This window comes from Sylvia atricapilla, chromosome 4 (genome assembly GCF_009819655.1).
Source record: "Sylvia atricapilla isolate bSylAtr1 chromosome 4, bSylAtr1.pri, whole genome shotgun sequence".
In the NCBI taxonomy this organism is placed as follows: domain Eukaryota; kingdom Metazoa; phylum Chordata; class Aves; order Passeriformes; family Sylviidae; genus Sylvia; species Sylvia atricapilla.
The window spans coordinates 16,031,851-16,046,162 of record NC_089143.1 but is presented as its reverse complement, the minus strand read 5'-3'; the positions used below and the strand labels follow the sequence as shown (position 1 = coordinate 16,046,162).

At 39.2% G+C, this 14,312-nt stretch overlaps 1 protein-coding gene across 5 annotated transcripts in view; it reads right to left on the bottom strand.

The window, feature by feature from the left end:
- Nucleotides 1–14,312, bottom strand: part of KCNIP4 (potassium voltage-gated channel interacting protein 4) — a 392,050-nt gene that overhangs the window by 173,802 nt on the left and 203,936 nt on the right. Inside the window, exon 1 of one of the 5 annotated variants that reach the window (XM_066317169.1) lies at nucleotides 2,485–2,668. The exons of the other annotated variants lie outside the window; for them this stretch is intronic. Within the exon in view, the coding sequence (XP_066173266.1) occupies nucleotides 2,485–2,584 (100 nt within the window). The 5' untranslated portion in view covers nucleotides 2,585–2,668. Of the gene's footprint in view, nucleotides 1–2,484; nucleotides 2,669–14,312 lie in introns of those variants that run through there. 5 annotated transcript variants of the gene reach the window in all.

The following is a 14,312-nucleotide window of genomic DNA, read 5'->3' as shown; positions in this document are numbered from 1 at the left end:
CACTTGATTCTTCCAGATTAATGTGGTGTTTCCCAATCAGAATCATGACAATCCGGTGTAAGATATCTTTAGGCTTTTTTTACCATGATAGGGACACAAGAGGTTCTGAAACCTCAACCTCTACCAAAGCTTCAGAAGGAGCTTTAGCATCGTGCATTGCGTGCACTGTCTTAGAGATTATTACTGACTCTGATCTCCAGGTAGATATAGGATATGTTTTACATACTGTAAGCTATTAAACTGTGGGAAAGAAATAGAATAGTTCACCTCTGTGTAAAAAAAGAAAGAAGGGTATAACCCACCCAAACTCACAAAACTACAAATGTCCTTATAAAACCCAACATTTTCAGAAGGCTAAGACCAACTTCATCACTGATTTCCAGAAAAGCGCATAAATAGTCTGACTATACTTGTAAAATTTCCTTTTTTTAACATTCTACTTGAAAACTTCTCCAACATTTTCACAATTTAACAATTCATGTACTTTTCATTCAAGATTCAAAATTAATAGCCTTGATACTTATTAAATATTGACATTTTTTCAATTCTCTAGTAAAAGTGAAAAAAAGTTTTTTCCTGCTATTGCAATTAGTTCAGATCTTTAAATCACAAGTTTATGGAAAAAAATGGAGAAGAAATCTACATTGCTCCTGAACTAAGAGAAAAAAAAAATTCTTCAGTCTGTGAAATTTAGCTAAGATCCATTAATACACATCATTATTTAGACTGATTGATTCTCATGTGGCATGCCTTTTATGTCACTTGCAGAAGTAGAACATCACAGAGGAATGGGGTATACACGTCTTCCTGTGGTTTCCTCTAGCTGGCATGCTGGAAACCCATCCTGCACTAAGTAAGAAGAAACTTTTAGACTGTGCACCCACAGACTGCCAGACTTCTGGCCAGTGAGCCAGGCAAAACAGGCAGCTGCACAAGAAACTTATTTCTTACAGAAATAATACAACCACTTAAAGAAATCTTCACTATATTTTGACTTATCTTTCCATTATCAGCTTCTCCAACCACAGCAACAAGTACAGACAACAATCAACTGATGTATTTTACCAAGGAACCCAAGCAGATGTGGAAATCAGACTCGACAATGCACACCCAAACATGCCAAACAACCAGAAATGTAAATACAGATTTTTTTTTCAATCTTTGCAGCCTCTAATGCTGGAAATTACTTTTATGATAACATTCATCATGTTAATTGATATTTCTATTTAAAAGTAAACACTTTAGCAAATAAAGAAAATCAGAAGTTCAAACTTTAAGGGGATCTCTCTGTTGTCATTTAAACTCGATATAATGTACTGTAACACAAACACAAATTTTTTAGAAAATTGGATCTAAAAACTTGATCTCTGCAGGGCTTTAAGATTCTAGCAAGTCCACACAGGACAGCAATACAGAGTACCAGCTGAGTAACTTCCTTATTTAAAATCACTTGAAAGGAAGACTGTGTTTCTTGAAAAGGTTACATAAACAGGACTACTTTGGAGGTTTTCATAGGAGAAAAATTTACTTAACCATAATTTTTGTTATGGTTAGCACATGAAACCATAATCAGTCAACAAAGTTCCTTTTCACAGGTGTAAGTATGTACACTGTATTCAAATGCCAGCTTACAGAAATATTTGAGAATACAATATTCCTTCAGTATTTGAGAAACAGACGACTTCAGACTGTAATCTAATAAAACACTAGGATGCAGTGATTGTCATTACATTATCGACCATGCTGCGAGCAGTGTTTTTTTAGGCAAACTCTCCATATGGTAAGAATAACAGCTCTCTTAGAAAAAAGGTTAAAATAATCAATATTCCACAAGTAAAAAGAGCATTTAGAATAATCTTCTTGTTTTTAATTGTTACTGCCTTATAAACAATATTGCTAATAGAGGAGGTCATCTCTCTAAGAAAAACAAAGCATCAAGCAATAAAATTTGCACTTGATTGTCCTTAGTGAATGTTCAAGTTGGTTAGTTTGAATCTGAGTATTGTAGCTCTTCCTTAAGCACAGTTTAAAATGTCAACAGTAAATTAAATATTCAACAGGTTTTTAAATAGTGTAAAAGATATATCTTGATCTTCTAACAATCCTAGTAGAGATGATATTAATGCAAATACATTACAAAACAATTTTGATTACAAGACAGTTTGAAGGCAATATGATTGCCTGTAATCATTCTAATATCTGCTTTTACCCTCCACTACTTTAAATGCGCAGATTTAAAACAGGAATAACAGATTCAGACTTTAACACCTAAGTTTACGCTGGCAATTCTCTGGATACCAGTTTATTTTTCCTGCAAAATTAAACCACCACAACCAACAACCACAACAGACAGCCACTGATGTGCACGTCGCTCTCAGGGTGACTCGGGTAGTGTCTTACACCCAGTTTACAGGTGCTTCTGCCTCGCTGCAAGAGAATAACCAGAACAGAAAAATGACGAGCCACTGAAAAGCACTCCCTTACCTTCTAAACCTGCTTCAATCAGCCCAAACTGTTCCAACACTTTTACAAAAAGCACAATCACGATCAACACCGCTATCATTTCAAGCCCTTCCAAGTTCATGGTGAGTTAGGTCATGGTCTGACCACCGCCACCGAGGAAAGTGTTCTTCTGCCTGGCTTTCTTTGCAAAGCCATTAAACTAGGCGCGGAAGGCTCCTGCGAGGGAAGGGGGCGAGTGGGAGGGGAGCGGCAGAGAGCACATCCCGGCTGCCCCAGCAGAGGCCAGGAGAGGCGGGCGGATCAGCTCCGGCCTGCCCGCGCTGCCCGGCTCGGCACAGCCCGGCTCGGCACAGCCATGCGGGCAGCGGCGGCCGGCCGGCGGGACACACCCCGGCATCACCGGGAAAGGGCCTCGGGAGAGACCGGCGCTGCCGGCGACTCGTCCCGACGGGGGGAGCCGCTCCGGGCTGGCGGCGGAGCCAGCGGCGGGCGCGGAGCCGTTGCCGGGGCAACGCGGGGATGGGGGCGCGCCGGACACGGGGACAGCCCCACCGGGCAGGGGGACAGCCCCACCGGGCAGGGGGACAGCCCCGCCGAGCAGGGAACAGCCCGGCTGGGCAGGGGGACAGCCCCGCTGGACAAGGGGACAGCCCGGCTGGACAGGGGACAGCCCCGCCGGACACGGGGACAGCCCCGCCGAGCAGGGGACAGCCCCACCAGACCAGGGGACAGCCCCACCGGGCACGGGGGCAGCCCAGCCGAGCTACCCCGGCGCTGAGCACGGCTCGGCGTGACACCGCTGCCCCTGGGCGCGGTGCGGGGACAGGCGGCCGGGGCAGGAATCCCCGCACCGCACGAGCCGTGGCTGGCTCCGTTAGTTCCAAGTTCTCCGTTAGTTCCTCCGGGTAAAAACGGGCACCTCCCTACGATGACGGTCCACCTGTTGCATGTGGCAAGTAATACACAACACTGTATATATAACAGCAAGCTAGGAATCTTTTTGTTTGTTGGGGAGAGTTGTAATTGTAGAGAAAAAAAAATTAAAAAAAAAAAAAAAAGGCTGCCTCAGATTCTTAAGGCTTATTCTATGGGCTTCTTTGGAAAACAAAAATTGAAAAGACAGGAAAAGATTCATAGTCTGAACCATAGAATGGTTTGGTTCGGAAAGGAGATTAAAGATCTTCTAATTCCAATCCCTTCACGACAGGCAAGGGAACACCTATCACCAGACCAGATTGTTCAAAGCCCCATCCAACCTGGCTGTAATCACTACTTGGGATGGGACAAGAAAAAGGAGAAGCAAGTGCATTTTTTTTAAATTGTATTTTCACTTCAGTAATATTTTCTAAACAAAGTACTTTCCATGGAAAACATTAACAGTGTAATACAGTGTCTTGGGTTTTGTAACAAAAAAGAATATTTATTCTATTCCATCTGTTCAAACCCGGTTGGGGAGATTTTTCCTTATCTGTTGTAACTCCAGAAGGGAGGGGGTTACAGCCTTCTCTGATAACAAGCCACCTCTTAAAACCAGGTGGGGCATTGTTTCTTATTTCTGTTCATTGTTCCACTACCCCCATGGGGATATCTTCTGTTAATGGACCATTAAAGCTCACCAATGACATGACACATTACATCATCCTATTGTAAGATGCTCTACCCAGGGAGGAGGACCCAAACCATCTTCACCTAGACAAAAAGGAGCCACAAGTGTTCACCAGACATCCACTGTTCCCACAGGACTCCCAAAGGAAGACTGGACCCATCTCTGGACCCTTTGGCTCCACATCCCGCTGCTTCCAACAGGACCACATCTGCCACTCCAGGAGGGCTGACTTTGGATAGCTTCCAACATCCTGACCAGCAGGGTGTCAGGTTGTATTTCTGACTCTGTCAGGATTTTCTGGGATTTCTTGGTTGTTAGTTTGCTTATTCTTTTGTACTACAATATTTGTCTTTTTAATATCCCTAGTAAAGAACTGCTGTACGTATTCCCAAAATCTTTGCCTGACAGACTTTTAATTGCAAACTTATAATAATTTGGAAAGGCGGAGGGGAGGGGGTCTTACATTCCAAGGGAGACTCCACTCTTCCGTGGCAGATACCTGTCTATCTAAAGCAAGACATACAAGAATACTGACCACAGGACTGGATTGGTATCTTATACCACTAGCAGCCACTGGCCTATCTGAAACAGTCTGCAGTAATGGCATTGTAACATGCAGTGTGTTCATGGTTAAGGATTCACTCTTTAAATCCCTTAAAAATCTGGCATCTAAGAAGAAATTTACAATAGCAAAACACCTCTGTTGCAGCAAAAAATGAGCAGGGGAACAATTGCAACAAATTTAATCCTGTCTGGTAGAGCACTGTCCCCCTCATGGCTGAAATCAATTACTGCCAAGGGCTCGGTTTTCTTTCTTTCCTTAGATAAGATTAAAAAAAATTCACTGCGTTATGTGAGAATTGGCAGCAACTTCTAAGTCCCCCAGGTATACTTGCATTATAATGGGTGTTGTCGTTACTGAAAACAGTAGAATGAACTGAGAGTACTGGCACTAACAGATAGACTATAGGCACCTTCATTTGTACAGTGGATAGATAAAGCCCTACAGCGTAATGCTCACTTGTCACTATTCTGTGATTTTTACTCAGGATTGGGCTCCCTGAAGCTGCTTAAACTTTTTCTGTCAGCAAATCTATGTTTCAACACTGCATCTTAAATATTGAATTCAGTTCTGCAGTCCACTTTTTCTTGGGAATCTTTGCTTTTATTTTGTGCAAACTTTCTTCTTATGTTCTTTTTATTTTCTCTCATTCAATCTTTGTTCTAAACAGGGCTAAATGTCTTCTCCCTCTAAGCCATCTTAGCAATGGCTGTAAGGAAAGTAGGTCCAGCTTTCCTTCAATGTAGAACTAAAATAGACTAATTTATCAGCATCAGGAACATAACATCAATCAATTTATCAGCATCAGGAACATAACATTCAATCTTGTATGCCATTACCCAAAAGGTGGATACAAGTTGTGTTTGGGTATGTGCAACATACCCAAAGGTCACACCTGAAACGACACACTCCTTTTAATTAACAGCTTTCAGTAATATTGGTCTGCTGAAAATTTAGAATTTAAAACTTTTTTAAAGACTTTTTAAAAGATACTTTTGTGACATTTCCACTTAGGGCTGAAAGCAAAAAAAAGGAAAGCAGAGCTTGTGGTGGCAGTGCTGCAAAGCTGGCAGGTGCCATTGCCCTGCAAACTGGAACCACATGGCTGACAGTGACCAGACAAACACACGTGTCAGGGATCTGCCTCCTCAAGTTTCAGCTGAAGAGAACTTCCCACAGGTGTAGATGTACTGAACCTATGGCTAATTATGACTCTTCTTTCAAGACACAGCAGAGAAATGCAGAAGAAATGAAGAATTAGTTTGACGGCTACAGTTTTACAGGTAGATGCCAAAGCACAGTAAGAATGATAATCTCCAGGGAAGGCAAGGTTTTTGCAAGAAAGCTGTGACTAAACTTGTGTTTCTCAAGTGCTGTGAACCAGCCATATTAATGCTTTTTATTCTTCCTCTTTGATATAACTGTAGGTAATCTAATATGCAGATTAATACACCTTCCCTCATTATGTCGTTGCTTTTGAGAAAAACAAAAGGTTTTTATAAAACCTTACAATATTTTTCCTGTAGGAACACAAAATAGCACAGAGTTTTCTCTGAACTTCACCTTCTAACCTGCTTAAAAATGGCTCAATGACAGGTAGGGTTACAAACTGCTTAACATTATTTCTCTCCCCAAGTACCTTGCCAAAAACAGTGATGTGGCATGTTGGTTTATTTTTTGCTCTCCATAAAGACCAATAAAAAATTATCTTCATTTACCTATACAGTTCTATCAAAACATGACAGGAAGAATGAGGCTAACAATTGAAAGCATTGGCACACAATTTTTTTCTCTTGCCTAACTACAGAAGCCTTCATATATTGTAGAATTAAGCTTTTAAAAAGTGTACAAGTAGGAATATAGGAAATAGGAATGGGAGGAAATATATTAAATCATAAATTACATGCTATATAGGTATTTCATACACAAGAGCATGAAGGGTTGTTTTTCTTATTGGAAACTGCAAATCAAAGGTTTCAGTCTTAAAGTATTATAAATGCTGTCCCCTTTCCATCAAAGCATTTTGCAGCATTATATTTTACTGTGTGAGTAGATATATTAAATTGAAGTCACTGGTTATATTTTCAGCTAGGAACATATCTAAATGGTCACTTCTCATCTTGTGATGGAGCTATAAACCACAACACAATGACTCCATTTGCTTTACTATGACTTAGATCCTTGATACCATTAATCTTAACTGCTATTGCTTAATGCTATATATATCATGAAATGTTAATGTTAAAAATAAGACCCAATCCATTTGGAACGAAAAGTGACGAGTTAGTCTACAGATGGAGTCCCAGTAATGGTTGTATTTCTTCCTTACACTTCTTTTCTTACACTCTTATGTTTATTTGGATGCTGGTAAGCCAGGCCCAGATTTTCATAACAGCTTCCAGGAGGACAGTCACTAACCTCTGCCATGCTTTACCACCTCTCAAAATAGTTTATGGAAGACTGGTCTGCAGAAATTGAAATCCATTGGATTTTGTTTAAAACATAAAAGATTAGTGATCAGAGATAAATTTCATGGTTTTGGATAAAGCAATGGGAGCTGCACATGTGCAATACCAGATTTGGGAAAGGCTATCATTAGTGGGGGAAAGTTAATGATAGAGTTAATTGGCAGAGCTGGGTGTAGAAGTCAATGCACTGCAAGAGAAACATGAAATGGAATAATACCAGTGGGAATTCCATGCCACATATAAAGTTTGAGAACAAAACCTCTAACTGAGGATACAATTCCTTAATTTTGACCAGGAAAAACTTAAATAATACTTTAATGGTAAAAATTATTATTTAAAGCCAGAGCAATCTAATGATTGCTTTATAAGTGATGTCACTCCAACTCATTATGAAGATAAATATGCATATTTTTGCCTATTTTTAATAAGAACAGCTTTGAGTAAATATTCCAACAGCCAATAAAATCATTAAATATGTGTTTCATGTAGATATTTAAAAGAATTTCATAGCTTTTTATCTTAAAAGGGGGAAACCCACTCTTTCTTTCCAAAGAAGAAGAGGAGCCAGAAAATCTTGATGTATCATAAATTCAAATAGTTTATTACTTAGCAGCTAGCTGCTATTACACTGTAGTCTCCCTTTTTCTCGCTCTTAAATTTACTACTAGCAATATAAATTCAGAGAATGAACTAAGACATTGTTTTTAAAAATTAAATAAATAAAACCTAGTAAATCTTCCAGCTCATCAAATCACTGAGAAAACCAGAAAAAAGATACAGACTTGTCTTTTTTACCCTTTTTCTTAGCAATTATTTAATGAATCTGAAAAAACGTGACAAAATGCTATGATGCATTCAGCCACTCTAAATGTGAGGGCCAACACTTTGCAACTTTCCCTATAGGCATTAAGCCAGCACAACTTCCACAGTTTTCCGGTAAAAAAGATGACAGCAATCTACCATCACAGGGCCTTATTTCTACCTTTTCACAACTTTTATCTGTGTTTACATCCTGAACTGTGTCCAATGTTTTTCGGCTGTCAAAAATGCCAGGAGCTGCCAGAGTTGAGTCTTGATGATGTTTATGTCAGAAGACTACTTCCCTGTTCCACACAGGAAGCCACAGATACTGATATGCCCTAAACCAGCAGTTCAGACCCATGGCAGCAGGCAACAATAATTCCATGGTCTAGCATGGAGGTTGTACCTCATCCAAATTGTCTCCTATGGTGTGAGCAGGGCAGGGCATGATGTAGGCATGAAGCAGAGGTTCTGTCTCTTCACCCTGGGTGCATAGTTAGATGGCAATACATAAATCCTGGGCTTCTACAGAAGTGATTGAAATAGAAAAAATTATGCACGACAATTACTCATAAGCAGGCTTTTCAAAGACTGGCAGAAAATGTCCTTACATACCAACTGAGATGTAATTCCAGTTGAAAAGTATACCTGAACATCTGCATAATATCATAACATTACTCCAGTTTTGGGTTGCTATAAATATATTTTGGGTTTTGTAACCAAAAAAATGTTTATTCTATTCCATCTGTTCAAACCCGCTTGGAGAGATTTTTCTTTATCTGTTGTAACTCCAGAAGGGAGGGGGTTACAGCCTTCTCTGATAACAAGCCACCTCTTAAAACCAGATGGGGCATTGTTTCTTATTTCTGTTCATTTTTCCACTACCCCCATGGAGGTATCTTCTGTTAATGGACCATTAAAGCTCACCAATGACATGACACATTACATCATTCTATTGTAAGATGCTCCACCCAGGGAGGAGGACACAAACCATCTTCACCTAGATAAAAAGGAGCCACAAGTGTTCACCAGACATCCACTGTTCCCACAGGACTCCCAAAGGAAGACTGGACCCATCTCTGGACCCTTTGGCTCCACATCCCGCTGCTTCCAACAGGACCACATCTGCCACTCCAGGAGGGCTGACTTTGGACTGTTTCCAACATCCTGACCAGCAGGGTGTCAGGTTGTATTTCTGACTCTATCAGCGTTTTCTAGGATTTCTTGGTTGTTAGTTTGCTTATTCTTTTGTAGTACAACATTTGTCTTTTTAATATCTTTTTAATAGTAAAGAACTGCTGTACGTATTCCCAAAATCTTTGCCTGACAGACTTTTAATTGCAAACTTATAATAATTTGGAAAGGGGAAGGGGAGGCTTACATTCCAAGGGAGACTCCACTTTTCCCTGGCAGATACCTGTATATCTAAACCAAGACAAAATGTCAGAAGCAGCACAAAATCTGTCAGTATATCACTTATTCTTTATAATCTTCTGAATATTATGTGGATATTCTGGAGCCCTTAAAATGAATTTATGTTTCAAGTTTATCCTTTTCCATGCAGTGAAGATATGGCTCCCTGAATCTGGTCGTGTATATTTCTGGAAACTTTAACACTAACTGTGACCATGAACGACGTCATTAGAAGATAAAAATTTTCTCATCACATACCATTCTGATAACTCCATCTTTGCTCCAGGTTCTTAAACCTCATTAAAAAGAAAAAAACTTCAAAGATTTTCAGTGCCTTAAAAATGTCAGACAACTGTATTTTAAAGCTCTCTGTAGAAACTGAAGATGAAAAATACTTGGCAGTTGTAATTCCAGAGTTGCAGCTCAACTGTTTCTTGCTATTTATTTTTGCTACTTCTTCATTAGCAAGAAATATTCTCCTAAGAAACTTAATGATTTTTCAAGTGTTTGCACTTGGGGAAACATACTGAATCATTTTCACAACTAGAAAAATTCCTAGACTTTCAAATTCACATAGAATAACAGGAGAGTTACCAATCATCATTGGTAAAACTCTTATTCATCTTCTACAATGATGAACTAATGTGGGAAGCTTAATTTTGGTTTATGAGATAGTCACAGCTTGTCAAGCGATGGTGCTTTATGGTACTTGATTTCTCTGAATAACACAGGGCCACAAGGAGCTCAGTGCCTCACACAGCTGTGGGATGCCACAGGCCTCCAGCAGCTTATTGCACCATGGTTCATTAGACCAGTTGTTACACATGACCCAAACCTCCATTACATTTAAGAGATTGTGTTATCTGCCAAGGTTTAAGCATGGGAATTAACACTCATGACACAAGCAGTTCCATTGAAAGATTCCTAAACATGTCCTGCAGTCTTTTAAACTGGGTATCACCTCTTATTAATTTTTCCCCTTTCTACTTAAAAATTTAGTGTATATTTAATGCCTTAAGAGCAATAACTCTAAGATTCAGTGTTTCTTCCCAGTTCAGCAACTAAATCTTTAACGCAGACTTCATGGGTTTGCTCCTCAGCTACTGTGACCTTCTCTTTTCTCTCTTTGTCAAATGCTGTCTTGCTCCTCTTTATCCACTCAGGATACTGTCACAAAATTAATCTTTCTTGCTTACTAATCCAACTATTTCAGTCTTTGCCTTCCATTTCTAAGGGACCCACTTCATCACATGCAAAATATCTCCTGTCACCTTCAAGGCCAACCCTTATATAATACTGCCATACGTAGTCACTGTTCACTTTTAGAGAATATTGAGCTGTTAATACACCCAAGCAATCATTTTAGCCTTACTTATTCATAAACTAGACCTTATTCATAGGAAATGTTGCTGGCTTTAATACAGCCCCTTAATATTCTGAAATATATTATAACTGCATGTGGATGCTGACATTTTTGAAGCCATAGCTGTGAACAGAGGGTGAGAAATTCATGAGACAATGTGGTAAAATTTTCATCCAGAGAGCAAACGGAGAAGACACATCTTTAATAATTAGAAATATCATTAATAATTACAAATACATTCTGTGGTTTGCTACCTCTTTTCCTACAGATTATTGGAAAACTGTCAGGCTTTCTGCAGACTATACCTATAAACATTGTATTAAGTTGACTTTATCACAAATATGATTAGGAAATTTATCTGTAGCCTCAAAATAAAGAGACTGTCAGAAGAGTTCCTCCAGTTCAGCTGATGCAGCATGTGGATGTTCTCCAGACTTTTCCTCCTAATCCCTTGTTGGTTCATTAGCAGCTCACTGCAGACAAGAGACTCATGCCAATCAACAGTAAAAGTCCCAGGAAAGCCTAGCTCATATGCCCATGGAAAACAACTTGAGAGTTTGGAAAAAGACAGCATTTTTCATAGCTCTGCTTTAAAAACCCAAGAACCACAAAACAAGACAGAACCAACAAGCCAGAGAAATCTGAAGCCAATGTCTGTAGGACACTTCAGCCTAACTTAAGCCCTAGAGTGCCGTTAGTCCAAAGAGCAAGCTCCTACTTTGCCCAGAAGTTTTTATTAAGACAAATGTCGGAACAAAAAATGTTCTTTTTGTTTGTTTTTCAGACTAGTTATACAAAGCCAACCAACATACATTAAATAAATAAGTCAAGCTGACAGATACACAGTTTCCAATTCTGCCCTATTACTTACTTGGAGCACTATGAAGGAGCCCAGCAAGTTTCTTCCTAACAATCTGACAGTCTTTAAATTTCTTCCCTGCAGATCTCTACTGTGCAAAAATCTGATACAAACTATCCATGTGCCTAAGCAAAGCTCATTTTAGGTTCAGTCTCAATTTTGCTAGGAGTTTTGGTTCGGGAGGAGGGTGACATTAAGTGACCTAATTACAGAGACTCGTGAAGGGTGCATTAGGGTGACTGAAGAATCATGGGGGATTGTACCGCTTTTCTCATGGTCTAAAAAAACACTTTAAAACAACTACTCCAACCATATATGTAATAGTGTTCTTTACCTCATCGATGTTCCATGACTATTAATGATTGTTTGAAGCCATCTGAGAAGGATAGATGGATGGCCTTTTTTATGACCAGCTATACAGAAACACACACTTGGGTGAGCAGTCTCAGCAGACAGTCCAAACTACATCAGTTGCATGGGTGGTCTTTACAGCCCACATTTGAAGAACTTTAGTGCAACAATCGAGAAAGACATAAAGCCCTGACATTTTTTAATTAACATAAAATTTCTGTGCATTGAGCACCAGCATTTAGACACTTTCAATATTGCTAAACTCAGCAGAAATATTCTTAAATTAATGGGCAGGGAATTCTTCTTGTTATTTAAATTGTTTCTCCCTTGCCTTTCTTTATGCAATATGAATGCCGGTATTGCCACTTCCTTCCTCATTATTGCACTATTTGGTTTCCAGGGAATATTTTTCTTTATAAAGTAGTCATTTGCATATAAAAATATGTATTATTACAGAGTCATAATTCTACTGGTTCTTTAGTTCTCATTTCTTTAGTCCTCTGTGCTGTTTGGAAGCTACTTTTATTTAAATTCATATTTGCTGCACTAGAAAGATTAGTCTTGATTTAAGCCTTCTCCACTTCAGTCTGTAAGGTGAATCTATTTATGTGTGAGCTTGTAACCTTCCAAAATGATGTGAAAATTTCTGGGGCAAAGACAGACCCAGTGGAGAAACAAAAAACAAACAAGACACTGAAATTTATTTATATATTAATTTTTAAATGCATCAAGAGACTCTTGCTCTTTCATTTTAACCTCTAACAAGAATTTCTATAAAAGGCCAGGTAATACTTCCTTTGGTTTTATTTTTACTAGCAATATATCATGAAGAGAACTTCAACTGTTCCAGGGAGTTCAGGAATGCAAAACAGTATGAAATATGACATGTAATACACCTCATTTGTCAAAACAAACAAAAAACAAGTGGGACACATGCAAAGTTTCACTGCAGTTAGGTATTTATTTCTGTTGCTTTCTCAGAATACGTCACTGGTTATTTGATAGATGGTCAATCCCCACTAGTAAAAGAGCCCATATTTTCTCCTCATCTGGTCAAAACATAAAAGGGCTTACTCAAATAGCAAGGTTGAGCACCTTAAGGACAGGCATCAGAGGATGCATGAGGTGCATGATGGCCCAGTAAAAATCTTTCATGCAGATGAGTATCAGTTTACATGACAGAGAAAGGATTCATTTCCACAGGCTGTCAGGTGATTAAAATATTCTGCAGACTAAAACAAACAAACAAAATTGATTGCTTCCCTTCACATGGAAGATTTAAAAACGTAATTGAAGCAAGTAGACTTGTTCTCTGTTCTCTGTCTGGAAAGTACTTATGCTAAAATTGCGCTAGATAGGTTAAAATCAAAACCATATAAAGACTTCTAGACCAATATTTTGAGACCACCTACAAAACCAGTAAAGTGTAAAACTAAACAGCAGTAAAGGAAGAAGGAAAAGATATTCTGAAACACTTTCTTTCCCTCAAGCTGGGAACCAGACAAAATTGAAATGGCATCCTAAGACTGCAACATAAAAACTAATTTTAGAATGCAAATTAGATTCACCCATGAATATAGTCCTATCAGAGGACAGGAGAAATGTGAAATGAAATATATACATGGTAGTGGCTGGAGGTAACAGACATATATGTCTTATTTTCCCTTTGCATTATCTGTATGCTCCTCCTTTGCAACTTCAGGTTGTGTTTTCTTCCCACTGAGAACTATCCCTCTGACCTATTTGCAGTGTTTTGCATCAGAAGAGAAAACCTGAGCTCCGTATTCAAAGCAAACAGCAGGGTCTGGCAAAGGAAACCCTTGGGAGCAGAGGTATTTGTCAGCAGAGAACTTTTCCATAGAAACACAGTGCAGCAGCACTGATGGCTGCAGGCAGAGCCCACAATTTCTTTTCAGTTTTGCTGCTACGGAAAGATGGCAAGATGAGTTTATTTCTGTTTCCCAGTATCCACCTGTCCACAATGTAGGCTACACAACCTCCTCAGGGAAAGTAGGATCCCCACATTATCCCACTGTGTGTATTCCACCTCCCAGGAATAGAACCAGGCTCAGGTTCAGGACTTTTCCCATGGTTTTATCTCTAGAAATGTTACAAATCTGAAGCTGTGACTTTTTGATTCTTGTTTTGAAATCTACCTGACATGGTCTGTGTACTTTACTGTATTTAATTGCTGGCAGAGTTTCAGGTCTCTAGTTCTGAGCAGTATTTTCATCTTATTGCTTGCAGAATTTTCATTTAAGTATAATTTTTCTTGATGTTCTCTGACTTTTTTTTGTGTCCTTGCACTATTTCCTGCTGCCTTTTCCAGTCACTAACAGTGTGTTTAATTCATGTATCCTTTGAGATTGTATCTTTCCTAGGTGGTTTTACAACATGCTAGTTAAGACTAGAAAGCACAGAACAAA